Source organism: Erithacus rubecula (genome assembly GCF_903797595.1).
Source record: "Erithacus rubecula genome assembly, chromosome: 28".
NCBI classification, from domain to species: Eukaryota; Metazoa; Chordata; class Aves; order Passeriformes; family Muscicapidae; genus Erithacus; species Erithacus rubecula.
Genome location: NC_136680.1, coordinates 2,111,380 through 2,138,750, shown reverse-complemented (window position 1 = coordinate 2,138,750; position 27,371 = coordinate 2,111,380). Strand labels below are relative to the sequence as shown.

The following is a 27,371-nucleotide window of genomic DNA, read 5'->3' as shown; positions in this document are numbered from 1 at the left end:
ACTCGACGCCGGCTACAAAGGCGGCCCAGAGAGCCCAGCGGAATGAGGTGGCACCCGTCCAGGTTCCCACGGCGGCCCTGGTGCAGAAAATACACCCGGAGCTGGTGGCGGTTGCCACAGCGATGGGCTGGGTGCCACGCCGTGGAGGGGGGCACGACCCCGGACCCAGGTGTGGCGGCACGGGACCCCGGTGCAGGGCGGTGGGAGCTCCGTGGGGTGGTGGAGCCGGGCGCTGGCAGGGACCAAAGGCTCCTGCCACAGCTCCCGCTGCCTCCGCCCGCCTTTGATGTGCCGGGACTTCGCCCTTGGTAAAGCTGGGAGGTTCCCAAGGAGTTCCCAGCTGGATCCTGGCATCCAGCACCCAAGTGCCCCGTGCAAGCCCCCTGCGTGCCCTGGGCCTCCATCCGCCGCTCGGTTCTTTTTGCCCCGCTGCAGCCGGGGGCTTGAAGCCCCCGCGGGCTCAGTTCCTGGCGGGGTCGGGAGGAAGCGGCTGCAGCTGGTCCCGGCGCTGGGGCTCTTCCTGGCGGGGCTGGCGCCGGGCTAGGGCGTGGGGTGGGGAGGGCAAGCCGGGGGGGCCGAGGCCGCTGCCCTCCAGGATGCCCCGCATGCTGCAGGGAGGGGTCGGCAGCGCCTCCATCCCCACTCCCTCAAAGGCCACCCCTCCGCCGGGTATAAATAGCAGGATTGAGGCCTGGCGTGACACTGGAGCCACTTCTGCCACCACCACCTTGGGTGTCCGTCCCCCCCCCCCCCGCCCCACAGGACCTCAATGGGGTCATTGTGCGCTGCGGACCCGCAGGGCGCGTCCTGAGCAGCTGCTGAGCCTGACCCCGCTGCCTCCCCCACGCGTCGGGGGCACGGATGGGGCGCGGGGGTGCCCCCGCAGGGTCCCACGCAGGGAGGGGGGCACGAACCCCCCGTTTGCCTTTTCCGCAGCAGGGGAGGCGCGGGTGGGCGATGTCTTCGCACCATCCCCATCCCACCTGGCCGTGCCGGCCCTGCCGTCCCCTCCCTGCCCGGGCAGCGCCGGCAGCTGCTGTGGGGTAATGACGGGGTGTGCCCGCCCGCCCCGGGCTGCGAGCGGCGCGGGAGGCTCCTGCCACCCAGCAAGACGGGGCCAGCCGGGCGCGGAGCTTTGCTGCCGCAGCCGGCGCGGCCACACCTGTGTGGGCTGAGCGGACCCCGCTCCCACCCGACACCTGCCCGGCCCAACCAGCTCCTTCGCGTCCCGGCCGCCCGCGGACAGGCCGCTGCAGGCAGGCCCCCCCGGGCCAGGCAGGTGCAGGAGGAGGGAGCACACGGAGAGCTGGGGGCGCGCAGGGGACCTGGAGGAGTCGGAGCTCCGGGTTCCCGGGAGCTCTGCGGACTGGAGGGGCTGTGAGCCCACTTGTGCCGACGGGATGTCCCCGTCGCTGCTGTCCCCTTCTCACTTCCCCACATTGTGTCCCCACATCCTGTCTTGGCAGATGGGCCGCGGCCCCTATCCCGGCCGGCTGCAGCCCCTGTGTCCCAGGTATGGAACCCCAAAGGTGCAGGGCCCTGTGGGGGGCTGCAAAGGAGCTCCCCACCTCCTGCAAGCACCTGGGGGGCGTGGGAGAAGCAGCATCTCCTGTGGGCAGGAACCCTCCGACAGGGACAGATGTGAGGTGCTGCAGCCGCCTGCGGATGTGAGTGGGTGGGTTCTGGGCAGGGCTGCCTCCCGCGGGCCAGCACCGGCCCAGGTGGCCACGGGCTCTGATGGAGCTGGAGGCTCTTGGGGCAGCCCAAGTTTAATAAGGGGCTGTCGGGCTCCCTCTGAGCCTTCCGCCCATTATCTAATCGGAGCAGTGCATTTAAAGGCCACAGTGCAGGTGAGTCACTTCCCCAGCCGGTGCCTCAGTTTCCCCACAGGTCGGCTGCTGGGATGAGCTGAGCCCGGCTCCTCTCAGCGTGGCTCGGCGCTGGGGAATGCGGCACAGTGGGTCCGGCCCAGGCTGGACTCCTCCCTCGGCTCCTTGTGACACACCTGGACCCCGGGCACGGAACCTCCCTTGAGCCCCCACCTGGGCATGGGACCCCGCTCCAGGCGGAGAGCCCGGCGGTGCTGGGACACCCCAACAGCGGAGTGCCGGGCAGGGGCACCCACACTCCACTCACACCAGCTTCGTGGCACCCGGCCCATGCCGATGCCACACGGGGTCCAGCTCCTTTCCCTGTCAGGATTTCCTGCTGCTGTTCCCAGAATAGGCCGTGCACCCGTGGGGAACCCACCAGCACCGGTGCAAGGCACGGGAGAGGCAGCAGCACCAGCGGTGCCCCGGTCGCCCCCCCGGTGTTGGGAGGGCCGGGCCGGCGGCTCCATCACCGTAAACAGGAACTGCGGCCGCGGGGGAGCGCGGGGGGCAGGGAAGGGAGGGGGTGCCTGCGCCCATGGCCCGGGTGTGGAGCGTGGGTGTGGGAGCGTGGGTGGGGGTGCAGCACCCACCGGGGCCGAGCGGGAGTGGGTGCACACAGGGAGCTCGTGTGCCGATGTCTGTGTGCGCGGTGAGCACGCGTGGCTGTGCACACGCGTGTGCCCCCTCGGGGGGGAAGGGGTTGCACTTGTGTGTGAAGGGACAAGGCCAGGAGGAAGTGCCTCCTCCCGTCCCCATCCCGCCCGAGTCGAGGTTTCCTGGGGCACATCCTGCCCGCATGAATCCTGTTCCTCCTTCCCTGTTTTGGTGGTCAAGGGGTGCCAGTCTTGAAGGGGGGGCAGGGATGGCATTGGGCTCACGCTAGGTCTGTGTGTGCCCCATCCGTGCTGGGCTGGGGGGCTTCCAGCCCTCCGCTGGCCCCCCAAGCGGGGGAGGGTGGAGAAATGCCCGCGGCCCCGCGCTGGCACCGCGCTCCCCGCCCGGGTGAGGTTCCCGCATTCCTGAGGCGGCTCCAAGGGGAGCCGGGGGCAGGCGCGGGGCGGGAATGCCGCGGCGCTGAGTGTGCGCCCATGTGTCAGAGCGCGGGGCAGCCCGGCGGGACACCCGCCCCACGCCCCCCTGCTCCCCTGGGCACCGGCATCCCCTGCTGGCAGCACCCCCGGCTCTGGGCACGGGCTCGGGATCCGTCCCACACGGTTCTGCCACCCTGTGAGCGAGCATTCCCAGGATTGGGGATGACGCCTCGCGGGATGAGCCCACGGTGAGATCAGAGGGCTGGAGTGCGATGGGATGGGTTGGGATGGGATTGGATACGGTGGAATAGGGAGTTACTTTCCCTCGGGTTTACAAGGCTGGGTCACCCCAGGAACAAGGTTCTGTGTGCATCCACAGAGGCTCCTGAAATCCTGAGTCCTTCTCCTCCCCAAGGCTGGCAACTCGCTTAAGCATTTAAAATAATAATAATGATAATAACAACAATAATAACACCACCACCAACAGCTGAGCTGTCGGCTGACTCCTGGAGCTGGGATTTAAAACAAACCAAGAAATGCAGCAGCGTCTGGGAAACAGACGCTGGCGCTGAGGGAGGGATCGGGTGGGGGTGAGGGGGCACAGGAGATTTGGGGGATCAGGGCTCTGGTGCCTCTTGGTCACAGTGGGCAGGGGGTCTGTGCCCTGGGTGCCCCTTCTCACCCTGACAGTGTTTGCAGGGTTCCCCAGGCACAGGAGCTGAGTCCTGCCCTATGTTGGGGGGTTCAGCCCCTGGCTGTGCTCAGGGGAGGGTCCCACTGGTGGGCACAAGCTGGCAGCGTGTGCACAGGATACTGATGGAACCAGCAGGAACTCTCCTGACCCCAATTTGGCCATTGCAAAAATTGCCACACCAGCACACAGCTGGGGGCAGGATGGGGCTTGGGGGACATCAGGACCACAGGGGGAAGAGGGACAGAGGCAGAGCTGGGACACAAAGCAGGACAGGAGGTGGCCCGAGATGGGGTCCATGGTTCCCTCTGCTCATCCCATCATAGCTCCAGGATGAAGCAGGGCTGCTTCCCCCAGCTGATGGGACCACAAGCAGGGAGGCCGAGGGCTGGGAGCCACTGGGATGGGAGCAGGGACTGGAGTTCAGTGTCCTGAAGGGGCCCGTGAGCTCAGGGAGCCCAGAATAGCCCTGGCCTCACCGTGGCAGCAGGGCCACGGCCCAGCACAGCCAAGTATGGCTCCACACCTGGGCGCTGCTAAATCCAGAGGGATTCGCCATCCTTCCCGGGGCCAGGGCCAGGTGGGTGGGGGCCTCTGGTGACTGCCCCCAGCCCCCCACAAGAGCTGACTCACCCTGGGGTCTGGCCTGAGCCATCCAGCCTGTGCTGGGCTCCCCCTGCTCACCGTGTGCCCAGCCCCCGGAGGGGTCTGCCTGAATCACTCTGGGGGTGATTTCAGCCCTGGGACCCTCCAGGCCCGAGGCCAGGGTGGGGGGCAAAGCCCCTACGAGTGTAGGGTGCCCCAGAGCCAGGGCATGGCGAGGGAGGCCAGGCAGGGCCACTGGCTCCAGCTGCATCAGGCTGGCAGCTGGAGTGTCCCCAGGCTGTGACGCCCGGACACTCTGCCAAAGGCCACCAGGACACGTCCCCGAGAGCTGGGAACACACAGAGCCGGTTGTGTGTTTCTAAGGACACGCCTGGGTGTTTACAGCCCCGCCAGCGTCACCGGCACAGGCACCGCCGTCCTGCCCAAGGACATCTGCGCCCTCCACGAGGCCACCCCGAGCCTGGAGAGATGGGGGGCTCCCGGGGGGGTCCGTGCCCAGCGCTGTGCCGAGAGGGTGGGATCAGCAGCTCCTTACTCACGGCAGCAGCGGTGGCTCACCTGAGCACGCCGGGCCACTGAGTCACCGCTGCCACCGTGACTAAAGCTGAGCCGCTCGGCCCTGCGGGGCTCGGGGGATGGGGAGGGGGCGCCGGGACCCCCAACCCAGCACGGCTCCCACCGCGGCGGTGCCGGCGGTGCCCTGGTGGGCTGGGCCGGGCGGGCGGAGGTGCAGTGGTTCGGCTGCACCCTCCTGCCGGGGTGTGCCCCGCATGATCCCGGCCGCTGGCCCCGCGCCCGTGGGAACGCTCCCACTCGCTGCGGCAGCTCCATGCGAGGCCCCAGCTGGGCACCGCGGGGCTGGGAACCCCTTGGAAGCCACGGGGGATTCCTCCCCTCCCCAGGCTGAGGGCAGAAAAGGATCCCCGTCCCATCTGGGTTCCCCCCAGGCTGCAGCCCAGCGTCTTTTGCAGCCTCAGGAGCGAGAAACGCCCCCTTTTCCCTCCTCTCCCTGCTCTGGAGTCGGAGTCAGCTCTGCCCTAATCCCATGACCCCGCGCCTGCGAGTGGAATGCAGAGACTTGCGATAAAATCCCCAGTTTGCCAAAGCTGTGGAATCAGCCAAGAATTCAGTCCTAAAGGGGAGGGGGGGGGGGAGTGGAAAGGGAGAGAAAAGAGAAAAGCTGCTACCCGGGGCTGGTGGGGGATTTCCCCGAAGAAGGAGGGCTGGGAATTCCCTTCCTTCGAGGGAGAGGACTTCGAAGAACCAGCCTCCAAAAGATTCGGGGCTCCCAGCTGGAGCTGGGGCCGGTAGGACGCAGAGGAGCCAACAGCACGGTCGTGCCCCGGCTCTGCCGTGACACCGGGACGTGCCCGGTGGCCAGGCCCCGTGGGAAGTGTCCCGGCAGGACCCGGGTAAGCCCCTCTGCTCCAGCCCGCGCCCGCGCCGCCCTCCCGGCTGCGTGAGCCTCGGCGGGGGCTAATCCCAGCGCCCAGGTTAGCTAAGCGGATTGCGGGAGCTGCGTGTGGCCTGCAGCGGGATTTGTGTAGGTATTTGCTCATCGGATCGTCTCTCCCCGAGCTGCTCAGCCGTGCGGGGTTTGGAGAACGCTCCCTCTGGAGACTCAGGAGCCTCGGATGCCGCGTAGCAATTATGCCCGAGTCTGCCTGTAATCTTTAACGATTTATTCCCAGGGCAACACAATAAACTAAACACACAAAATCCAGGCTGCTGGGAATCCTGGGATCTCCCAGCTTGTGTCTCTGGAGGTTCCAGATACCTTCAACCATACTGAAATCTCCACACACTTCCTAAAGCACCAGCTCCTGGAGTCATGGGATTGCCAGAGGAGATGAGCTTCCTCCCAGGAAGGAGATGGAGCCGTGTGAGGAGGGTGGCGACTGGGAAAGGGGCTCTTCAGGGCTGGCAGGATGTGGGGAGATGCCCTGCCCTTGGGGCATGGCTGCTCTGCCAAAGAACCCGAGCAGACCACACTCCCAGCCACGGCCACAATGTCCCCTTGTCCCTCCCCACAGACCGGGGCTGGGAGCTGGCGGCCAGACCCTGCTCCCTGTGGGAGTGGCTCTGGTGTGACACCTTGCCCCCACCATGGCCCCTCCTGGTGCACAAGCCTGAGCTGTGGCAGGGCCAAACCTGTGGCTGTCCCCTCTCCTCGCTGCTCCAGGGCCTCACCCCGCACAGCCAGCTGGGGATGTGGCCCCCCAAAGGGGCGGCTTCGCAGGCCCGGGGCTCCGCAGCTCCCGGGGAGAACAATGGCGCATCCCTGCCCCGGCCCCTCTCCCAGGGACAACAATGGCAGGAGCCGGAGTCGGAGCCGCCTGAGCTCATCTCCCCCCCGAGAGCTTGGAGGGGGCTGGGGCGGGCGGGGGGCCGTGGGCAGAGTGACAAAGGCTCCCTCCCAGCCCAGCTCTCTGCCTTGCACGAGTGGCCTCGCTCCCACCCAGCCATCTGCACCCACCCCAGGGGAGGGAGGGACACAGCGGCAGCATTTTGGGGATTCAGAGAGCCCCTCTTGGCTCCTGCTGCCTCACGGATCGGGTCTCCCCGCTGCAGACTGGCCGCCACATCCCCTCTCCAGCTGCTTTGTGTCTCGGTGTGCCAGGGCATTGTCTGCGAGGGAGAGACCCGGCGAGGCAGCCCGAGGTCACGAGCATCCTCCCTGTGTACACGGAGCAGCTGCCGGCCCGGGAGGAAGCAGTTTCTGCCCCGAGGGACGGGACCCGGGGCATCGTGCCCCGGAACTGGTGCCCACCAGCCTGTTTCTACCTTGTTCTAAAACCCCTGTGGGGCTAAGTCTGTGTCCTTGCTGGGAAGTGCGTGGTTGGGCAGAGGGAATCCCTGGGGGAGGAATGGTCCAACCTTGTTATTAGACATCAGAGAGTCTCAGTATTAGACATCACTGATTCTCCACGGGCAGCAGCAGCAGCAGCTTTGTCGCTTGGCTCCCAAGGAGAGCTCAGCCCATCCGCTCCCTGCCCACGGACTGACTTTGACCCCGCTGACGGGACACGCGGAGGGGGAGAGGTGTCCGGTCTGTCCCCTCCCCACGGTCCGTGGAGGGCAGGTCACCCCTGCCCTGCCTGGAGCGGCGGCAGAGCCGGGACCCCGGCGGAGACTGAGACGCCCCCGGTGGGCTGACACCGAGATCAGAGGAGGGCGAGTCGGGATCCCGGAAGCAGGATCCGAAACGAGGGCTGGGACCCCCGGTACAGGACTGAGACCCGGGGGCAAGGACCGAGACCCCCCGCGGGAGCAGGTGCGGGTACCGCCGGGCCAGGGGCCGTGGCCGTTGCCGGGGCCGTTGCCGGGGCCAGACCGGTCCCTGCCCGGTCCCTGCCCCCGCCAGGCTCCACCCCGGGCGGTGCGGGATAAAACTTGGGGCACCTCCCCGGCAGCTCCGCGTCAGGGCTGCGCTCGGACCGGCTGCAGCGCTCAGGAGGTGACACCACACCGACCACCACCTCCCCCCGGGACGTTTCTGGGGTCTCTCTCCCTTTTCCTGCCACCGGAGGCAGCTGAGCTCCCGCCGCGCCGGGATCCGCGGGGCCGTGCTCGGTGAGTAGAGCCGCGCAGGGCTGGTGGGGACCCGGGTCGGGCTGCGGGGGGGATCCGCGGACCGGGACCGCGCTCCCTAGGTTGATTTTCCCGGAGAGGGAGGGGTGGCCCCGCTTCCCCGGGGCTCCCGAGAGACGCACGGCAGAGCCCCTCTTAGGTGGTTCGGGAGCTCTGCTCACCCTCAGAGACCCTCAGTGCCCTCGGTCACCTGGAGCTTTGCCTGCCTCCGGGGAACGGGAGCTGGATCGGTTCCCCTCCCTCCAGCTGTCGCGACCCCGGTGCGCCCGCTCGGCTCCCGCCGCGTCCCGGGGAGCGGCCCCTCAGTCCCAAGACCCGGCGTTCCGGAGGGGGGGCTTCCCGGGCAGGGGTTCTCCAGCCCGCTGGGCGAGCAGCGGCTCCGGGGCGCACCTCGGCCGGGCTCTCGGTGTCTCGGTAAGGGCTCCCCGGTGTCTCGGTAAGGGCTCCCCGGCGCGCCGCCGGTGCCGTCCCCGCGGCCCCCCCCGGGCGCAGGAGGCGCAGCGGGGCCGGCAGAGGGCGCCCGCGCTTTGCTGACTCATAGCCCCCCCCGGTGCGGGTGCCGGGACGGGGCCCGGGGCTGCGGGGTGTCCGTTCCACCCCCCGGGCAGCGGCAGGAGGGGCTGGGGCCGCTGGGGTGGAGGTTTCAGCTGCGGGACTGGGGGGAGGGCAAGAGCGTGCTGAGGGGGGTACAGGGGGCTCAACCCCTCATCGGGACAGTTCCCCGTAGCTGTAACGGCGTCACCGGGAGGGTGACCGGGCGGGTGCGTGTGACCGGGCGGGTGTGACCGGCCGCGGGTGACTGTACGTGTCCCCCCCGCCCTTTCCGCCTCTGTGCCCCGGCGTCACTCGGCTCCGGGGGCTCCGGCTCCCGCCCGGCCCCGCGGGCAATCACCTCCCGCCGCGGCCTCCTCCGGTGCGGGGGCCGCTCACCGCCCCCGCCGCGGCGCTCCGGGCCGGCGCCTGCCCGTGTCCCGCGTTCACCCCTCCGCGGCGCCCGTGCCTCGCACGCCAACGCCATCAGCGGCCCGGCGAGTGCCCGGCGCTACCGGAGCCCGACCGGACCCCCGAGCCCCCCGCGCCCCTTTGTTGTGTGCCGGGATTATGAATGGCTCCAGGCGCGGCGCGAGGGCGCGCGGGGGGCGGGGCCGGGGGCGGGGCCGCGCGGCCGCGTGGGCGGGAGGAATCCGGCCCGACCGCCCCGCCCACCGGGGCCACGTGGGGAAGGTGCGCCCGCCTCCCATTGGCCGCCACCGCGGATGTCTGGGCGCTCGGCGCTCTCCCATTGGCCGCGACCGCCGGAGGAGCCGGAGTGAATGAGGGCGAGGCCCCGCCCGCGGGACGTTGCTACATTGTAACTTCCCTCCCCCCCCGGTGCTCCCACGGCAGCGCGAGCGGCGGCCGGTTCGGCGGGTCCGGCCCCAGAGAAGGGGGAGCGAGGCGGCCTCCCCGCCCCTCGCCGCGGCCTCGGGCCTCACCCCGCCCCCAGACACCCCGCACCGAGAGCACAGAGCGGCGGCGAGGAGAAAGAAAGGAGGCGGCAGGCAGGGGCAGGCAGCGCCGCTTCCACCGCGCCCCCCATCTCCCCGTTCCCGCGGCAGCCACCGGAGAGGGGCGAGAACGGGAGATTTTTTATATTTTTTATTTTTTTATATATATATACATATATATATATTATTTTTTTCGCCCGGCCCGCGGAAGGCACGGCCGGTGCAGCCCTGCTTGGGGAGCCCCCTCTTTAGACGCCCCCTGCCTCCTCCCGGCCCCCGCCCGAGGCCTCGCCGCGCTGCCGGAGCTCCCGTGGGTCCCGCCGGGCGTTTGGCGGAGCGGGGCCCGCTCCCTCCTTTGTCCGCTCCTGCCGCCCCCCCCTCCGCCGCGTCCCGCCGTCGCCCCCCGACACCGACCGCCGCTGCCCCCGCAGGTCGGCGGATGGACCCGCAGCCCGGCGCCAGGAGCTGCAGCCGCGGGGCTCCCGCCTGCGAGGTGGGGCCACCCGAACCCCCCATGAACCTCTACATCCACACCACCACCGGCACCCGCTATGAGCTCTCGGTGCCCGCCGAGGAGACGGTGGAGGGGCTGAAGCGGCGGCTGTCCCAGCGCCTCAAGGTGCCCAAGGAGCGTCTGGCGCTGCTGCACAAAGAGAGGTACGGCACGGCTCGGTACGGGGGGGCTCGGCACGGCTCGGGAGGCCCGGGGTCCCCAGCCCCCGACAGCGGGGCTGGGCGCGGGGGCGGCCCCCTCGCACCGGGCTCGGCACCGCACAAAGGCTCCCGCCCCCTCCCCCTTCCCGGCCCCATTCCTGTGCGGGGCGGAGGGGGGGGCAGCCCGGGGGGCCGCGGCGGGGGCGAGCGGGGGCCGGGCCGGAGGGAGGGAAGGAGGGAGGGGGGGCTCCGGGGCGGAGGGAGGGAGGGGAGGGGGGCGCCGGGCCGGGCCGGGAGCGCGGCCGCCGCCCCCTCGCCCGGCCCTGCCGGGGCTCCTTTGTGGGCGGCGGGGCCCGGCCGTGCCCCGGCCCTTTGTTCTGGGCTCAGCCCCGGCGGCGGCGCGGCCCGGCCCCCCCTGAGCCCCCAGCGCCGGGGGCGGCGGGGGGGCCTTTGTCTGCCGGGGGCCCGGGCTGAGGGGCTGCGCACCCCCTGCGTGGAGCGGAGCCCGCGTGGGGCCGGGCTGGGAGTAACTTGGAGAGTCTTTGCCGGATCAAGGAGGAAAGGGGGGGGACACACGGGGACACCACATCCATCTGCTGGCACCCGCGGGGATGAGGGAGTGCATTCCCAGTGCTGCCTCCCCCACCTACACTGGTCCCAACTTCTCTCTGACCGCCCCCCCCCAGTGGGCAGGTTTCCTGTGGCACACACCCCATGCTCCCACCCCACCTACAGCCAAGCTCTTCTCTGCCCCCCTCAAGGGCAGGGGTGCCCCACACCGTGAGTTCCATGGCTGAACAGTGGGGTGCCACGGTTCCCTCCTTCCTGTGCAGGCTGGATATTTCTTGAGGTGGGGGTGCTTGTGGGGGCTGTTGGTCCCCTGGGAGCAGTCAATATGCAGCTGGTGTCCCCCTCTCATGTGTAGCCTCTGGGGGGGCTGCCCGACCTGCACTGACCCTGCTTTTGGCATCTCCTCCCACAGCCGCCTCAGCTCTGGCAAACTGCAGGACCTGGGGGTCGTGGAAGGCAGCAAGCTGACACTGGTACCCACCGTGGAGGCCGGCTTGATGGTGAGTGGCCTTTTCCTGCTGCTCCCTCCATCCCACCCACTCGTCCCTGTCTATTATTAAAGCCCCGGGCAAGGATGAGGATGAGGATGTGATGTGCTGGCAGCCCTGCGGCTCTGCTGCCCCAGCTCTTGCTGAGGAGGCAGCGCTGGGTTGGGCACGGCAGCCGGTTTAGTATTTCACTCCTTTCTCAGGGCTTGTGTAGAAATAGTGGAAGTGACATGTCATCCCTCCCTCCTGCTGCGGACGCCCCCTCCTTCACTGCATTTGTAACGTTAATCCCCCCCCTCCTCCTTTTTTTTCCAGTCCCAGGCGTCCAGGCCAGAACAGTCGGTGATGCAAGCTCTGGAAAGCTTAACTGAAACTCAGGTGAGGGGCTGGATGCTGGGGCAGGATGGAGACAAAGGCGGAGGGTGGGAGGAGGGGAGGAAGGACAGCTGCGGCCTCACTTGGCTTCCCCTCCCAAAAGCTTTGGCGTTGGTGCCTCGCTGAGGTTTCACCTTCAGCAGGGCTGGGAGTGCTGAGGGTGGTGCCCGGGGCGGGCACCGTCACCCTGAGCAGCGCCGGGCTCTGGGAGGTCCCACGCCGCAGCCTCGCAGCCCAAACAAGCCGGGAGCCGGCGAGGTGAAGTGACTCACTCAAGGTCACACCGCAGGTCGGTGGCAGAGCTGGGCGGCTCAGAGCCCTGCCCGGGGGTGTGGGGCTGTAGCCCCCACCCCATCTGCCCACCCTGGGGTGCAGGGGTAGGGCTGCCCATCTGCCCTGCAGCTGTGATGGATGTTAGGGAGGTTGGCAGGGCCACGCTGGGGGCTCGTGGGGCTGCAGGTTCTTCCCCCTTTCCTTGGAGCCGTCCTTGGCGGGTGCAGCTTGGGCGTGCTGGGCTGTTCTGACCCTCTCCTTGTCCCCTGCTCGGTGGCCTTGTGCCGGGTGCCAACAAAGGGGTGCGGAAAGGGCCAAGTGGGCGGCGTTGGCGGGGCCGTGGTTGAATCGCTGTGGAGTTTTGGAGGGGTGGAAGTGGGTGGGCAGGGGGGTCCTGAGTGCTGAGGGTCTCAGCTGTGGGGTGCTAGCGTTCCCAGGGTGGGAGAGCCGTGGGTGAGCCGTGGGTGCATGCGCAGCCGCCGGCTCCTGCCGCGAAGGTGGAATTTACCCCCAGCCGTGCAGGCCCCACTCCTTTGTTTTCCGTCTCTGTTAGTGCTGTGAAACTCTTTCCTTCCTTTTTCTGGCCGATGCTGCAGCTTCGGTTTTTTAAGGGTTGGGTTTTTGAGGGTTTTTATAACCTGCCTTGCTGAATTCTGGGAAGGTGCTGAGCCCCAGATGGTGCCAGGGTTCAGAGGAGGGGCTGCTGGGGCACTGCTGTGCCCTCCCCCGTGAGGATGTGGCAAGGGCCAGGCTGCCCTGCCCGCAGGGACTGACCCGCAGTGCCCTTGGCTGCCTGGGGTGACCTTGACTTTTGGGAGCTGGTTTAACCCCATGGGGGCTGGAGGAGTGAGCTTGGACTGGAGCCCCTGTGGCTCCCCAGTGCAAGAGGCTGCTGATGTTCCATGGAGAGGCTGCAAAGCTGCTGCCCATCCCAGCTGGGGTGCAGAGCTGTGGGAGGGGGCTGGTTCTGGCTTGGGGGTCACAGTGCACGTCCTGGCCTCGGGGTTGCAGATATTTCTGATGGGGCTGCACAGCTCTGCACTGGTGTGGGCAGTGAGGTGGGGTAGACTGGGGGGGCCAGGAGCCTGTGGAGCTCAGGGTGCCCCCCTGCACAGAGCTGTTCCCCCCCTAGACCAAGCACAGCGGGCGGAGGAGGGTGGGTGGGCTACGGTCTGGCACTGGCTGCGGGAAGCGGCTCCGCACCTCCCTGCCCACCGCAGGTTCCTCCGGTTGGTGATTCAGGAAGCCAGGGCTGAGCAGGAGGAACCGCCAGCACCTGGGGGGCGGCGGGGGGGCAGGAAACCACTCCTCCCATTCATGCTTTGCTGGGCTCTGCCTGCGTCACGCAGCCTCCGGAGCACGGGGAGAGCTGAGCCGCTTCCTCTGGGGGCGGCGGGGGGGCCGGGGCGCTGCCATCCCCTCCCCAGCCTTTGGGGAAGCGGCTGCCGGGCACGGGGGCTTCCTGGAAATGCTCCTGCACTTCCTTCCTCCCCACATGGCTGCCCCCGCTTTCCAGGGATGGCAGGCGTGCGGTCCCACTGCCTCGGCTCTTCCTTCCCCCCCCAGTCCCTTTGCCCAGGAGTGCTGAGGGGGAGGAACAGAAGAGGGGGATGACACATCCTGCTCTTCCAGGGCTGCAGGAATGTGGCCGGGGGGCTCTGTCCCTCTGCCCCTCCTTGGCACAGACAAACCCCTGGGCACCGACACAGGTGGCTGGATGGGGGGCCCAGCTGTGCCCAGCTGGAGACCCTGCAGGGGCTTTGGGGGGACATTTCCTGCTCCCCCTCCTCATCCTTGCCCTGGCCTTGCCTTTGCCATCTGGATCTCCCAGGATGGTTTCCTTGTGCCTGTTTGGGGGTGCTGCTCTCCCCATCCGGGGGGCAGGGGCTCCTTGGGGGCAGCTCCCGCTCTCTGCCAGCCCGGAGTTGGGGGCCCGGGGGTGTCTGGGGCTGGGGGCCGGGGTGACGCGGGGCCAGGCGTCGGAGCGAGGCGGGAATGCGGCGTTCTCTGAGTCATCGGCGTTTCTGAGAAGCAGCTGGGAGACACTTGCCCCATCCCTGCGGGCCCTGAGCCCGGTACAGTGCAGCCGAGCCCCCCGGGGTTTGGCAGGGTCCCAGGGGACCCCGAGGTTTGGGGATTTTAGGGGGGCTCAGTGGTCCCAGCCCCCTCGGCGAGGCTGTCCCGGCCCCCGCGGCGGAGCCGGCTGGGAGGGACGGGGTCCTCCCGGCGTGGGCGGCCGAGCGGGCGGCTGGGTGGGACGTGTTTGCATTGGAGCGGGCTGGTTTCGCCGGGGGGGGGAGAGGCTGGCAGCGGCGTGGGGGCGGGTGCTGCGAGCCCCGGGGCTGGGGCGCCGCGGGGACCGGGCCGGCTCCGTGCCATGGCCCAGCCCCGGGGATGCTGCGAGGGGCTGTGGGACCCCCGTGCTGGGGATGGAGACGGGGGCGGTTCTTGGTGCTGCTGGGAAGTGCTCTGGCAGCCCTGGCCTGGCCGGGTCGGGGTGCTCTGGTTTCTCCCGGCGCTGGCGAGGGGTCAGGCAGGGCAGGGGTGAGTCAGAGGGAGCGGGAGGCGGCCGCAGGGCCGGCTGACGTCAGGGGGCCCCGGGGAGCTGCGCGGGGCTCCCCCGGGCACACCTGGGTGCAGAGCCGGGCCTGGAGGAGGGTGGGAGGGGTTGGGATGGGGCTGTGGAAGAGCTGGCTCAGCAGCCCAGTGGGAGCAGGACCCAGCTGGGTTCCCTTCCCATGCTTTGGTGGATGATGTTTGGACACGGTACTGCGGTCTGTGTGAAATGCACCCCTTTCAGTGGCTCAGAGAGCAGCAGCAGAGCTGAGGTGGCCCAGCAGCCGTGGGGGGGCTCCATGCAGGGGCTGGAGACCTGGGATGGGGCCAAGCAGTGTGGATGGGGCTGCCAGCCTGGCATGAAGCCATCCACGCTGCTATGGGAAGGGAAACTGAGGCAGGACGGGGGCCAGGGTGACGCTTTCCCGCAGCCAGGTGCCGTGTGCGTGCACACGCGTGTGCACACGTGTGCCCATGTGCACGCCCGCCGTCCTCTGCCGCCCCCTTGCCCCGTAACCTCCGTGTCCAGAGCTGCAGCGTCTCCTTCCCGCCCACCCCTTCCTCTGCAGCCTCCGCCTGACACGCTCGGGGCTTTGCTGCTGGTATTTTTAAAGCTGCTTTTCCCACGGCTTCTCAGAACCGGCCTCCGCGGCAGCGGGGCATGGGGGAGCGGGGCCGGGGCTGGGGGGGCCCTGCTCTGCAGTGCTGGGGACAGGGGGGTGCTGGCCCCACTGGGGACCCCTCGATGGCTGCACCCCAAAGGTGCTGTGGGGTGTGGGGGGTGATATTGAGCTGCACATGACAGGCTGGGAAAGTCATGCCCTGCAATAGTGAGGGGGGGTGTAGGGTGGAAAGGGGGGGCATCGTTCCTATTAACCCATCTGGGCTTGCAGGGGGGAGAGGCACAGCCCCCCTGCAGCACACATGAGGGTGAGGGGGCTCATGGCTGTCCCAGCCCCCTAGAATGTGGGGCAGTGCTTGGGGGGGCTTCCCTTTTCCCTGGCACAGCTGCTAAGTGATTTATGCGACCAGAGGGAGGCTGGGGGGTGTGAGCTGGGAGGTGGCAGGTGTTGGGCATTGGGGACCCGCCGCAGCTGCAGCCTGGGGAGGGTCAGGGCCTGGCTCTTGTCTCCGTGCTGCAGCTGCTCCATCACCTGCTGGAGCTGGAGCCTCCGGGCTGGGCAGGGCCTGTCCCCCACCCCCAGCTGCCTTGAGGGGGGGGAGGAGGGCAAATGGGCTGCACTGCCTGAGTCACGGTGGTGGGCACGCAGGGGCTCAGCATGTCCTCACCTGCTCCCTCCTCCCTGTGCCAGCAGGGACCTCCTGGAGCTGGGGAGGGACGCCCCTCCCGCTGGCCAGAGCAGCAGCAGTGCTGGCCCTTGGCCAGGCCTGTGGCTCTGGGCAGTCCCAGCTGTGGCCCCTGCCCATCCCTGCCCGTCGGGATCAGCACTGGGGAGGGTGGCCAGGCAGGCATGGCCACTCAGTGCTGGGGAATACAGGGCAGGAAGGGCAGAAGGAAGAAAAATACCCCCCAGCACCATCAGCTGACAGAGCTGGCACCAGGCTGGGGTCGCGTGGGGACGGCAGCTGGGCTCTTCTGCCAGCCTGGCATGGGTGAGGGTCTGGGAAGGGCTGCAGGAGGGGGGTCACCCCTTCTCTGCCACAGTGACCCATCCCTATGGCCGAGGGAAAGCTGTAGGGGCACCCACCATCCCCTGCTCAGCCCCAGGGGGGCAACCACCACCCTGCTGCTTGTGCCACAGCTGATGAGGGTCCCTTCTCTCTCCCTCTCCCCAGGTCAATGACTTCTTGTCGGGCCGGTCCCCGCTGACCCTGGCCCTGCGCGTGGGTGACCACATGATGTTCGTGCAGCTGCAGCTGGCGGCTCAGCAGAGCACCGGGCAGCTCCAGCACCGGCACCTGATCGCCAGCCGGGGCGAGGCGGGGGCCGGCGCCAGCCCCCACTGCCGGACGCTGCACGGAGCCGGCGGCTCCGGCTTCGCCCGCATCCCCGTGGTGCCCACGTGCCAGCAGAGCCCGGCCCCCAGCCCCACGCCCACCGCACCGGCCCCCCCCGTGTACTGTAACGCCCCTCACGCCGCTCCCGTCACCGCCGGCATGTTCCGGTCGCACGGGGCCAGCACGCAGACGGTGAACAGCAGCGTGGTCTCCTCCTGCTCAGAGGTGAGTCTGGGGGTGTCCTGGGGCCTCTTTGGGAAGGGATGGGGTGGAGCTGTGATTTTTCCCAGCTCAGCTGTGGTCATGACCGGCCCTGCCTTGGTTTCCTCATGTGTGGAAATGGGTTGTCGCCAGTCTGGTCTCCAGAATGTCCCCAGGTCCCAGGGAGGGGTTCAAGGACAGGGTGTAACCCAAGCTCTTGCCCTGCTTGTCCTCACACCCTGCCTGTCCCCATGGGTGGGCAGGAGCTGCTTCTGTTGCTTCCCTTTTTCCCTCCTCCAGCACAGCAGGTCAGGGGGGCTGTTGGGACCCCAAGGTGGTTCCTTGCATGCCAGGAAGAACTGGGATTGCTGCCTGCTGCACCTGCTCGCTGTCTGGGCTCTCCTGACCTGGCTCTTTGCAGGGTAGCAGAAGGTCAGGAGCAGGATTGTGTGTGCCCCAAGGCTGATGCCATGTTTCTCCCCTCCCAGGTGGACTGTGGTTCCCGCAGCAGCAGCTCCCCGGGCAGCAGCCCGGCCCCCTCAGCCCGATCCCGCAAGCCCGGGGCGGTCATCGAGAGCTTCGTCAACCACGCGCCTGGGGTCTTCTCAGGGACCTTCTCCGGTACGTGCTGCTCAATCTCTGGGGGGCTCTTGGGGGGTTTTGGGGGCAGTGGGGCTGTGGATCTGGAGGGGCTGCTTGTCTCACACTCTTTCCCTCTCCCTCCAGGCACTTTGCACCCCAACTGCCAGGACAGCAGCGGGCGGCCGCGGCGGGACATCGGCACCATCCTGCAGATCCTCAACGACCTCCTCAGCGCCACCAGACACTACCAGGGCATGCCCCAGTCCCTGACACAGCTCCGCTGCCAGACGCAGTTCTCCTCCTCCTCCTCCTCCTCCTCCTCCTCGCCGCCTGCCTCTCCGGACCTCGCCACCAAAACTACCTCAGAGCCGCTGCCGGCGGCCGCCGCCCCCACCCTGCACCCCGTCGTCCAGTGCCAAAGCCAGATCCGGATGTGCAAGCCCAGTGGTGAGTCTGACTGCCCCTGCATGGAGAGGGGTTGGGGTTTGAGGCTGGTTCCTCTTGGGGGTCCTTGGTTCATGGCTAGGATGAGCAGAGAGGGACTGGGAACTGGAGCATTGACCGGTGTCAGTCGGGGGGTTGTGTGTATGGGGATAATCAGCACCCCTAGGGACTCAGGGAGGTCACCCCACTCACCCTGCATTGTCATCTCTGTCAAATCCCATGGGGACAAAGCGTCCCTGTGTGGGTGGGGGTGTGGGGGAGTGGCAGGTGGCTGCAGTGTCTGTGCTGCCCCAGGAGCTCTGCTGTGTGGGCAGAGGTTTTAGGGTCACCCAAGCTCTGGCTCCCCCATTCCAAACCCGTCTCCCCACACTGGGACTGAAGATGGGTCTGGCTGGGGCATGGCAGTGGCTCCCCTGGCACTTTTGGGTGCACATCTGTGGGCCCTGGGACAGGAAGGTGTCACAGGCACCCACATTGGACTGCCTGTGATTTGCTTAGAGGAAAGAAGTGAAACCAGCAGTGCTGGCTCAGCCCCCTCTTCCTTCTCTCCTAGCCAGGGGTGGTCCAGCTCCCCACAGAGGGTGGCTCCGTGCTGGCTCCATCCCCTGCTGGTGTGACCAGGTCTTCCAGGACCGTCCCCACCTCTGGCCCAGGACCCCTCCCCATCCATCCAGGGGGATAGTGGTGGGGACCTTGCACCCCAAAAAAGGGCTGTAGGCCACTGAGGATCAGCCTGGTGCTGTAGTAGGCACCTTGTTTTTGGGATATCAAAGAAACCCTACCATAGGGGACTCTGTGATCCTCCAGGACGTGGGTCAGACCACCCTCCCACAACCACTGTGCCCTTTTCCTTTTGGAGGCCACCTGCCATGGGTGTGCCCACCTTTCTCCATCACCGGGGGTCACCCTGCCTATTTCAGAGACATCCCTGTGGCAGGGCTAGCTGGGGACTGGCATATCCCCCTTTGGATATAGCATTGCACGACATAACCCCCTTTTTCCCTTTTCCCCTTGCAGGGGACCGGCTGCGGCAGACGGAGAACCGGGCAACGCGCTGCAAGGTGGAGCGGCTGCAGCTGCTGCTGCAGCAGAAGCGTTTGCGGCGGAAGGCGCGGCGGGACGCGCGGGCTCCCTACCACTGGGTGCCCAACCGCAAGGCCGGCCGCACCAACAGCAACAGCAGCGTCTCCAGCGAGGGCAGCCTGGACCTGGACTTCGAGGACTCGGTCTGGAAGCCGGAGGTCAAGGCCGAGATGAAATCCGAGTTTGTCGTAGCATAGAGAGCCGGGGGACTGTGCCGGGGGGTCCCGCTCGCCGTCCCCGCCCTGGGGAGGCTGTGCTGGTGGCACGGGCCGGGGCTCCTCCAGATGTGCTGAGATTTGCTGTCTCCTACGACCACACGCCTTGGGCCGAGCTGCGTGGCAGGGGGAGCCCCCACCCCTCTGCTCAGTTGGGTTTGGGGTGATGGATTGGGGGGGAGCAGCAGGAGCTGCCCCCTCCCTGCAGCCTCCCCAGCTGGGGGGGTCCTGGCACTTGGGGGGGCCCTGGGGCGTATCGAAGCTGCTGCTTTGTTGTGAAGAGGGGCACAGCCGGGTGGGCACCAGCCCCACCTTGTGCCACCCCCTCCCGGTGCAGGCAGGAGGAGATGAAGTCTCTCTCGGAGGTGCTGGAGCCCCCCCAATTTGGGGGCCGTTTGTTTTCCTTCCCTTCTATATGTAGCATTGCTCGGCTGTGGGGCTGGGCCCCCCCGTGGGGGACACGTGTGCCTGGGCCCCACCGCCGCAGCCTGGGGAGGGGGGACGGGGGTGGGAGGGCTTTGTTTTTTTGGGGGGGGTGTTAATTTTGTTTGGGGGAGGGAGAAGCCAAGGCGCCTTCCCTCCGTGGCCGAGCCCAACTTCCGAGTCGCTGGACTCATTCCCACCCGCCGCTTGGGTGGTTGGATTTTTTTTTTCTTTTTTAACTTAAAAAAAAAAAAAAGAAAAAAAAAAGAAAAAAAACCTGAATAAATAACCCCAAACTCGGTCCTGGCCACGGGGCCGGTATTTATAGACATTAATGACCCGACTGAGCCAATACTGACATAGTCTTCATAGGCCGTAGGATCCTTTTTCTCGTCCGACTTGGATTTTTTTCTGTCAGGATCTGTGCAAATAGAGCCCCCACGTGACGTGTTTTTTGTCTGTAAAAGTCTTTTTTTTTTTTTTTTTTTTTTTTGTGTGTGTTTTGGGGAAAGGGGGGGGGGGGGGGAGAGCAAGGCTTTTTCGGTCTTTAATATTTTATTTTTTATTTTTGAAATAAATTTTGGGCAGTCTGGATGCAATCGTGTCTGGTGTCAGTGTGGGGAGGCAGGGGCTGCTTGGGAACAGCATCGGTGTCATGGGGGGGATGGAACTGCCCCATCCTCCCTAATAAAGGAACAGGTCTGGGGTCTCCTTGAGGTGTTTCCAACCCTCTCTGGGTGCCAGACCCCAACCCGTGGGTGCTCATCTGACTGGGTGCTCCCAGTCTCACCCCACTGGCCACTGCCCAGAGGAGCTGGGCCGGTTGCACCAGCCGGGCTGGCCGTGGGTGCCAGCTCCCTGCCAGCTCCCTCCCTCCTGCGTCACGGCGGGGTGGCCGCGGGCCGGGGCGGGGGGTGAGGTTGGTGGCTTTGAATGCGGCCGTGCCTCAGTTTCCCCACCTGTACTTGCCCCGGGGAAGGTGATGGAGTGAGGGTGGCCCTGGGGATATGTGTCAGCACCATCCCACCCATGCAACTCTCTTCCTGCAGCCCCCAGCATCCCTGAGAGGAAGCTGGAGGCCAGAGGGGGCTCGGGGTGTCAGTGGCGGTGTGGGGACACTGCGGGTTGGGACAGCCCCGGAGCTGTGCTGTGACACTGCCGCGGTGACACCGTCACCTCCAGGCACACCTTGGGCGGGGTGAATCCTCAATGGGTGTGGAGTTGGTATTTGGGGAGGGGGGCGGGAGCGGCAGCCCGTGTCCCCTCTGCCATGTCCCAGCCTTGTCCCTATACCAGGGTTGGGGACAGAGAACAATGCAGAGCTGCATGGGGCACTCAACACCTCACACACACAGCACGGGAAACGAGTGGCTCTTCCCATGGGGAACACCCGGGGGGGCCCAGCGCGGGGCTGGGGGGGCCTGGCCGGACCCTGAACCCCCCGAGGAGCAGCCGAGCTGCGGAGGAAACCGGGCGGGGAGCGGAAGCAGCTCAGGTTCCTGCGGTGACTTGTGCCGCACCGGGCACCCCGCGCCCCGCTTTGACGTCATTTCGGGTAGAGCAGAGCTCGGGCTCCCCCCCAGCAGCCCCCGGCCCCCCCTCGCACCCCCGGCCCGTGCCAAATTTGGCAAAGGGAAGAGCCAGCGGCCGCGGCAGGAGCAAAGCGGCGGCCTTGTAAGGCAATCGCTGCCGGGAGGGCACACGGGGGACACGCACACGCGTGTTCGCGCAGGGACGAGCGCCAGCAGCCGCGCACGGGGGGAAAACGCCAACAAGTCCCGCTGTGGGTGCTCCTCTAGGGACCCCCCAGCCCATCCTTGGGGGGTCCCAACAGCTGCTGCCTCCCCGTGGGTTTGGGAGGTCCCAGGGGTGCTGCAGGGTGTGGGCTGGCCCCGCGGCCATGGCTTGGCTGCATGGCACGGCACGGACCGGGCACCCGCAGGAGGTGTCTGTGGCACGGCAGAGACAAGCCGGGACACGGGGCGCCGCATCGAGCCGCGCCACAGGGTGACATCACCGCGCCCAGGGCCCCCAGATGCTGCTGATAAAAGGGGGGGGGGGGCTGCTGGCGGTGGGCGAGGCTGGGCAGAGGCCTCATTACTGCCCAGCCCAGCTATTGAGGTGGTTCAAACCCCCTGCACCCCATCCTGGCTCCTGTCCCCCACTGCCCCCAGCCCTGCCCAGCAGCCGGCACCGCCGTCAGGCTGTGCTCATCATCCCAGTGCTTCCAGTATGGAGCAATCCACCGCACCAGCGCGCTGCCCGCTGTGGGGGCAGCATGGGTGTCACCTGGCAGGTGTGTCCACGCACCCACGGTGCCGGTGGGTGGGGGCAGCTGGACCGGGTGCCCCCCCCCCCACCTTGTCCCTTTGCCCAGCCCTTGCCTCAGAGGGTGCGCCAGGAAACACCCACAGCTCCCAGGGCTGCCGGCACACCCGTGGGCCCCGCGCACGCCCACGGCGCCGGCCACGCCGCGGCCCCGCGGTGCTGGGCACACCCCGGCGCAGGCATGCTTGGGGTTGCACGTCAGTCCTTGCACGCCCAGCCCTTGCACACCCACCCGATGCACCCTGCGCCCCACAAACACACGCAGCGCCTGCCCGCGCTCCCCAGCCTGCAGACACGCGTGTGAACCCCGTGTGTGCCCGTGAACCCCACGGCTGAGCGCGGTGGCTGTGACTTGTGAGCCGACCCCCCGTCCCATGGGACCCCCAGGGCCGCCCCCAGCTCCCTCGGGGTGTGGGGTACATCAGGAAGCCCCAGCCCCACAGCCCCCCGGAATCCCTGCGGCTGCACCCGGCGCTGGCTGCGGGCGAGAGACGGGGCTGGCGCGGCGGTGCCAGACGCCGGGTGGGCGACGCGCTGCCGCGTGTCCCTGGCACGAGTTGGGAACACGGCGTCTGCCGCAGCGGGGTCCCGAGTGGGGGCGAGCCCAGGCCCCCGCGTGGGGCTGCAGACGGTCCCCGCAGCACCCGGCTGTGGGGAACCCGCCAAGGCTGCGGCACCCATGGGTGCACTCTGGGTGTGCTTTGAGGGTGCCCGAAAGGCTGAGCCCCCACACCGGGCCCCGGTGCTGCTGTGGGGCCGGGCTGTGGGCTGGCGGTCCCGGTGTGGGGTGCAGAGGCGGCCGCGGGGGGGGGCCGGGAGCTGCCGGCGCAGGGATGGATCCTGGAATTAAAAACATTCCAGGAACTGACTTTGAACCAGATAAAATAACAAGCGCCGTGAGGAATGTCTCACCCCGCCCACCGGCCGCGGCCCCACGGCGCTCCCCATAGCTTCCCACTGCCCCACACGCGTCCACGGGCCCTTGCGGAGCTCGCAGCCGATGTGCACGCGTGGGCAGCACAGCCCCTCTGCGGGGGCAGCCCCGGCGTGCCCAGGCTGCCGCGGGGTCTGGGGGTCTCCAAAAAAACACCCTAAATACCCCGACTGCTGCGAGGGGCTGCAGCATCCCTGGGCTGCGCTGTGCGGGTGCACACACGTGCAGGTACACACGCGTGGAATGCAGCCGGACACGCGTGGCTGTTGTGTGCACAGCAGCCTCCCGGCCCCGGCTCCCTCCCAGCCCATCGTGTCCTCGCCAATCCCGGGGCCTCCCCGGCTCCCCCAGCCTGGCCGGCAGCCGCGGCCAGTGAAGCCCGGCGTGCATGGCCGGTGACATCACGGGGGCGGCGGGGCCGGGGGCGCGGCGCCAGCCCATCCCCCCGGACCCCCACCCGCCGGGGCTGAGGTCGCAGCGGGGACGGAGCAGCAGCAGGAGCTGCGCTGGGAACCGGTCCTGGTCACACGAGGCGGCCCAGCCTGGCTGACTGCCCTTGACAGCAGCAAATACCCCAAATCTCCTTTCTCCCCTCCTTTTGGAGAACCCCCCAAAAGCATCTGTCAGCCGAGGTGTTGTGGGAGGGGACACCGGCTCAGCCCCCCCTCCCGTTGGTATCTACAGGGGATGGCGCCTGAATGGCCCCAGTGACACACTGGCATGGCTGAGGGGTCACCCCTGTGTGACCCCGACCCCACAGCCTGTGCCGTGGGGGTCTGGTCCCCTCACCATGGCCCGGTACAGTGGGGCCAGGGCAAACACGGGGCCAGAGGGCAGCTCCGGTGCGTCACCGTGTTTACGAGGACCTCGAGGAGCTCTCGTGACGTCCAGGCTGGCCCTGCCAGCCCAGGCCATGCCAGGTGGCACAGTGCCACCACCGCCGCACTCCCCCCCGGTCACCGCTCAGATTTTTGGGGCTGGCATGAGGCCACTTGGCCCCTGGGCCCCGGTGGCACGGAGGGCACGGATCGGGATGTTCCCCCCCCCCCCCCAAGCACCGTGCGAGCGGCAGATGGGGCGTGCGCGGGGCTATTTATAGCAGCGGGACCCACAGGTAGCGACGGTGCGTCAGAGCGGTGACGCAGCCCCGGCGACGCTCGGCCGCGCGCCCCCGCAACCCGCTCCCGGGCCCCCCCGGAGCCCCCCGGCCTCCATCGCCCAGGAACGGGGTGCTGCGGGAGGTCCCCATATACGCTGGTCACAGCTGGAGGATGCTCAGCCCTCGGCTGTGCTGTGCGGGGGGAGGCTGAGAGGGGCACGTGCCTGCACCGCCCCCAAATCCGCATGTGCGTGCACATGTGTGTGTGTGCATGTCTGTGCGCACACGGTCGCTGAGAGTGGATGCTGTGTCTCTGCTGCGCGTGTCACTGCGTGTTCCCACACCTGTCACCGCGTGTGTCCACTCGTGTGTCCCCCAGGGGTGCGTGGATGTGCACACTCACGTCGCCGCGTGTGTCCCCGTGTGCTCTGCTCCGTGCACACGCTGTGTGTGTGTGGCCGCGGCGTGTCTCTGCGTGTGCGCGTGGCCGCGGTGGCCGGGGGTGACTCAGCCCCCAGGCAGCCCAGGAATGCCCCCTCCCCACCCCCTCCCCGCCCCTGGCCTGTGCTGGGAACGGGCTGTCCTGGGGGACGGTGACACCCAGCGCTGACCCAGACCCTGCTGGGAAGATGAGGCGGTGCCCCCCCCCCCCGCCCTGCTCCCCCCATCCTGCCCCCCCGCCTCCATCCTGCCCCCCCTCCCATCCTGCCTTCTGGGAACCGCTTACAGGGGCGGAGGTGAGGGGTCAGGGGGAGCTGGGAAGGACTGGGGCCCTGCGGCTCGCAGGGAGGGGGCCCGGAGGAGCCGAGGCTCCCCCGCACTCTGGCCCTGGGTACCCCAGAGCCCAGAAGGGCAGCCCGGGGCTGGGGTTCCCTCGGTAGTCCCAGCAGCTGCCCCCACCCATGACCGCGATCAGCCCTAGGGGTGCCAGGCTAGGGGTGTAGGAAGAGGGGTCTAGCTTTGGGGCCCCTCGGCCACCGGGACGTCGAGGTCTGGAGGTGTCCTGGGCCGGGGGCACAGTCAGGTCCTGGCTCGTTCCTCTCCGCCCGCGGAGTCCAGGCCGGGTGTTCCCCCCAGCCCGCCGGACCCCTGCCCGCCGCGGCGGAAAAGCCCGGCCCGGATCCGCAGGCACGGAGCGGGACAGCAGCGGGCACCCCGCGAGTTCCGGCCCCGGTTCCCGGCACAGCTCAGGTCGCAGCTCGGATGGGTTCGGGACTGGCGGGGGTTTCCCGGGGATCGGCGATCGCGGCCGGGAGGCGGGGCTGGACCCCGGGCTCCGCTCCATGCTCCTCGATCCATCCCGTGCTTTCTGCGCTCCCGGCTTCGCTCGTTCATTCATAGATCGCGCGCGCTCCCGGCCCATTCATCCCGGCGCGCGGGGAGCTCCGTTACCATGGCAACCGCCCCCCCTTCGTTCCCAGCGCACAGCCGGGGGGGCCGGGCACCAGCGCGGGGTCCGTGCGCTCTGCGTGTGTGTGAGGGGGGGTCCCGGCGACAGGACCCCGGGGGGCTGCGCCCGGGGGTCCCCTCGTTCGTACGGCTGCGGCCGGGGGGGCTCCCGCCGGCTCAGTCCCACCGAGGCTCGAGCAGCGGCTGCCACGTCGGCGGGGGCGGCCCCCCTTGGCTCCCCCGGGCTGGGGCAGGAGCCCGGCCCCGGCGGTTTCCATCGTGGGCCGGGCTTGGCGCTGCATAACCTTGACCATCCCTCCCCAACCCCAACTCCCACCCCACCCCCGTCTCTGTGGTCGTGGCACTGAGCTCCGGCTCTGCAGAGTGCGATTTCCCCACCCCCACTAAAGTGGTGGGGACCCCCCCCCAGAGGGGCGGGGTGAAGCGAGTGCCAGCAGGGAGCTGTGGGTGCGAACTGCCGGGTGGCAAAGTGGGGGTGTCCCAGTGCTGCGTGTCAGGGTGGGTGCAGGTCACACTTGTGCACCCACGGCTGTGTGTGTGTTTGTGGGGTTGTGCAGACCCTGCAGCCCTTCTTCCGTGCACCCCACGTCCAGCTGTGTGGGGAGGACAGATGTGGTGCTGTGGGCACCTATTGCACAGGGCTTTGCGTGGGTGGTGTGCAGCAGGGCCACAGCAGGGATCTGCAGCTGGATAAAGTTTCCCCACACCTTCTTCTTCCTCTCCAGGGCATCGAGATTTAGGAACCACAGCCCCAGTTGCAGGAGAAACTGCTGCTGCAGCCCTACAGGTGAGCCCCAGACGCACAGGTGGGCTCCAGATGTACAAACGTGACAGGGCAGTGCTGCAGGTCAGCGTGGGGCCGAGCACGGATCCTCGCACGGCTGCACTCGTGTGTGCCTTGCACAGACGTGTTCTTCCGAATTTGTGCATGTGGTATTCAACACACCACTTGTGTTGGTGCTTGCGCTCTCGGTCGCATCTGTGTGTGTGTTCGCACCGATCGCACGGACGGGGCGGGCGTGCAGGTCCCCCTATACGCGGGGGTTGCCCTCACATGCAGCCGTGTGCGCGTCGCGGGCTCCGCACGCCGGACCCGGGCGCCTGGCGCTGCCGGGATGACTCACGGCTCGCAGAGGAAGCCGTGACTCAGTGCTGGATTCCTGCCGCTCCCCACCCCCCGGCCGCTCCGGCCATCGCGGCCACGTGGAGCCCGCGGGAGCCGCGGCCGGCCCGGCGGGACGCGGGTGGCGGTGCTGGTCCCCGTGGGGCTGCTCGGAGCCGTGCCGGGTGCGCGTGTCCCTCGGCCACCGAGGGTCCCGGCGAAGCGGTGCCTTCGGGCGTGCAGGAGGAGGATGCCCCAGGCTTGGGGTGGCACCGTGCACGCCCCGGCTGCCGCCCCAGCTGGGTGTGGGGTTCCGAACCGGGCGCGTTTCCCGGGTGTCTCGGGCGGCTCCGGCTGTGCCACCCCCGGGCAGTGGTGCCAGGCGCTGCGCCGAGCTCCAGCTTGGGGGCTGCTCTCTTCGTGGGGGTCTAGGGCTGCTCCACCTGCCCTGGGTTTGCCGTGGATCTGGGCTGTGGCTGCAGCTCCACCTGCCCCTGGCGCTCAGCCACCGCTGGCACCGGGCTCCGCAGCTGCTCTGGCTGTCAGCCCAGTGCTGGGCAAGGGTCTGGGGTGCCACAGTGCAGAGGGTGCACAGTGCACAGGGAGATGATCAGTGGTGCCGTGTGATGCCCAGTGTGCTGTGCCAGGAGCCAGCAGTGCCCTGCAGTGCCTCAGGTGCACTGGGGGTCAGTGGCACCGAGCAATGCCCAGGTGCCACGCAGTACCCAAGGTGCGGTGCCACAGCACAGGCAGCCTCTGTGAGTCAGAGCAAGGTGCAGCAGCTGCCCCCTCCCCACCCGCCCATTCCCAGGCCCTGCTCACCAGATTCACTTTCGCAATGACTGGTGCAGCCACCCCGGCTCTGCCTGAGCCCTGACCCACTCTGCCCACGCTGCCTGTGGCCTTCTGCCCCCACGTCACCGCCCGTGACCCAGCACGGTGCTGCTGCAGCTGCTGCCTCAGCCAAACCCCTTAACCCTGGCCCTCGCCAGCTCCCACCCCAGGTGCTGCTGGGCACGGCAGTGTTTGCCCTCCTGAGCCAACCCCACATGCTCCTGAGGGGCTGCAGCCCCCTCGGTGGGGCTGGGGGCCAGTGGGTGGCAAAGAGGGGGTCATGGCCAGCAGTGAGTAAGCACAGGCAGGTGTGGATGGGGACATGGGGACACGGGGACGCCTTGATCAGGGACACCATGATCGGGGAATGACTCATGTGTTAAACAAACAAACAGGCGAGTCCGTGTGAAGCTGCACTGGCAGCTTCCTCCGCGCCCCAGCACCAGGGAGCTGCTGGTGCACCCCAGTCATTGATCTGCCACAGTGGTCACATCATAGGGAAGAGTCCCAGAACTGCTGTGTCACACACAGGTGCACAGGGCACTCCTGCCTGCAGCCAGC

At 68.1% G+C, this 27,371-nt stretch overlaps 1 protein-coding gene across 1 annotated transcript; it reads left to right on the top strand.

Annotated features, from left to right (window-relative positions):
* The first annotated feature begins 6,719 nt into the window (after positions 1–6,719).
* MIDN (midnolin) lies at positions 6,720–19,515 on the top strand. Its single transcript, XM_079328644.1, has 8 exons — positions 6,720–7,775; positions 9,712–9,937; positions 10,917–11,004; positions 11,308–11,370; positions 15,994–16,380; positions 16,845–16,977; positions 17,083–17,385; positions 18,400–19,515. The coding sequence occupies exons 2-8, from the start codon at positions 9,720–9,722 to the stop codon at positions 18,660–18,662; spliced, it is 1,455 nt and encodes a 484-aa protein (XP_079184770.1). The 5' UTR covers positions 6,720–7,775; positions 9,712–9,719; the 3' UTR covers positions 18,663–19,515.
* Positions 19,516–27,371: the final 7,856 nt, after the last annotated feature.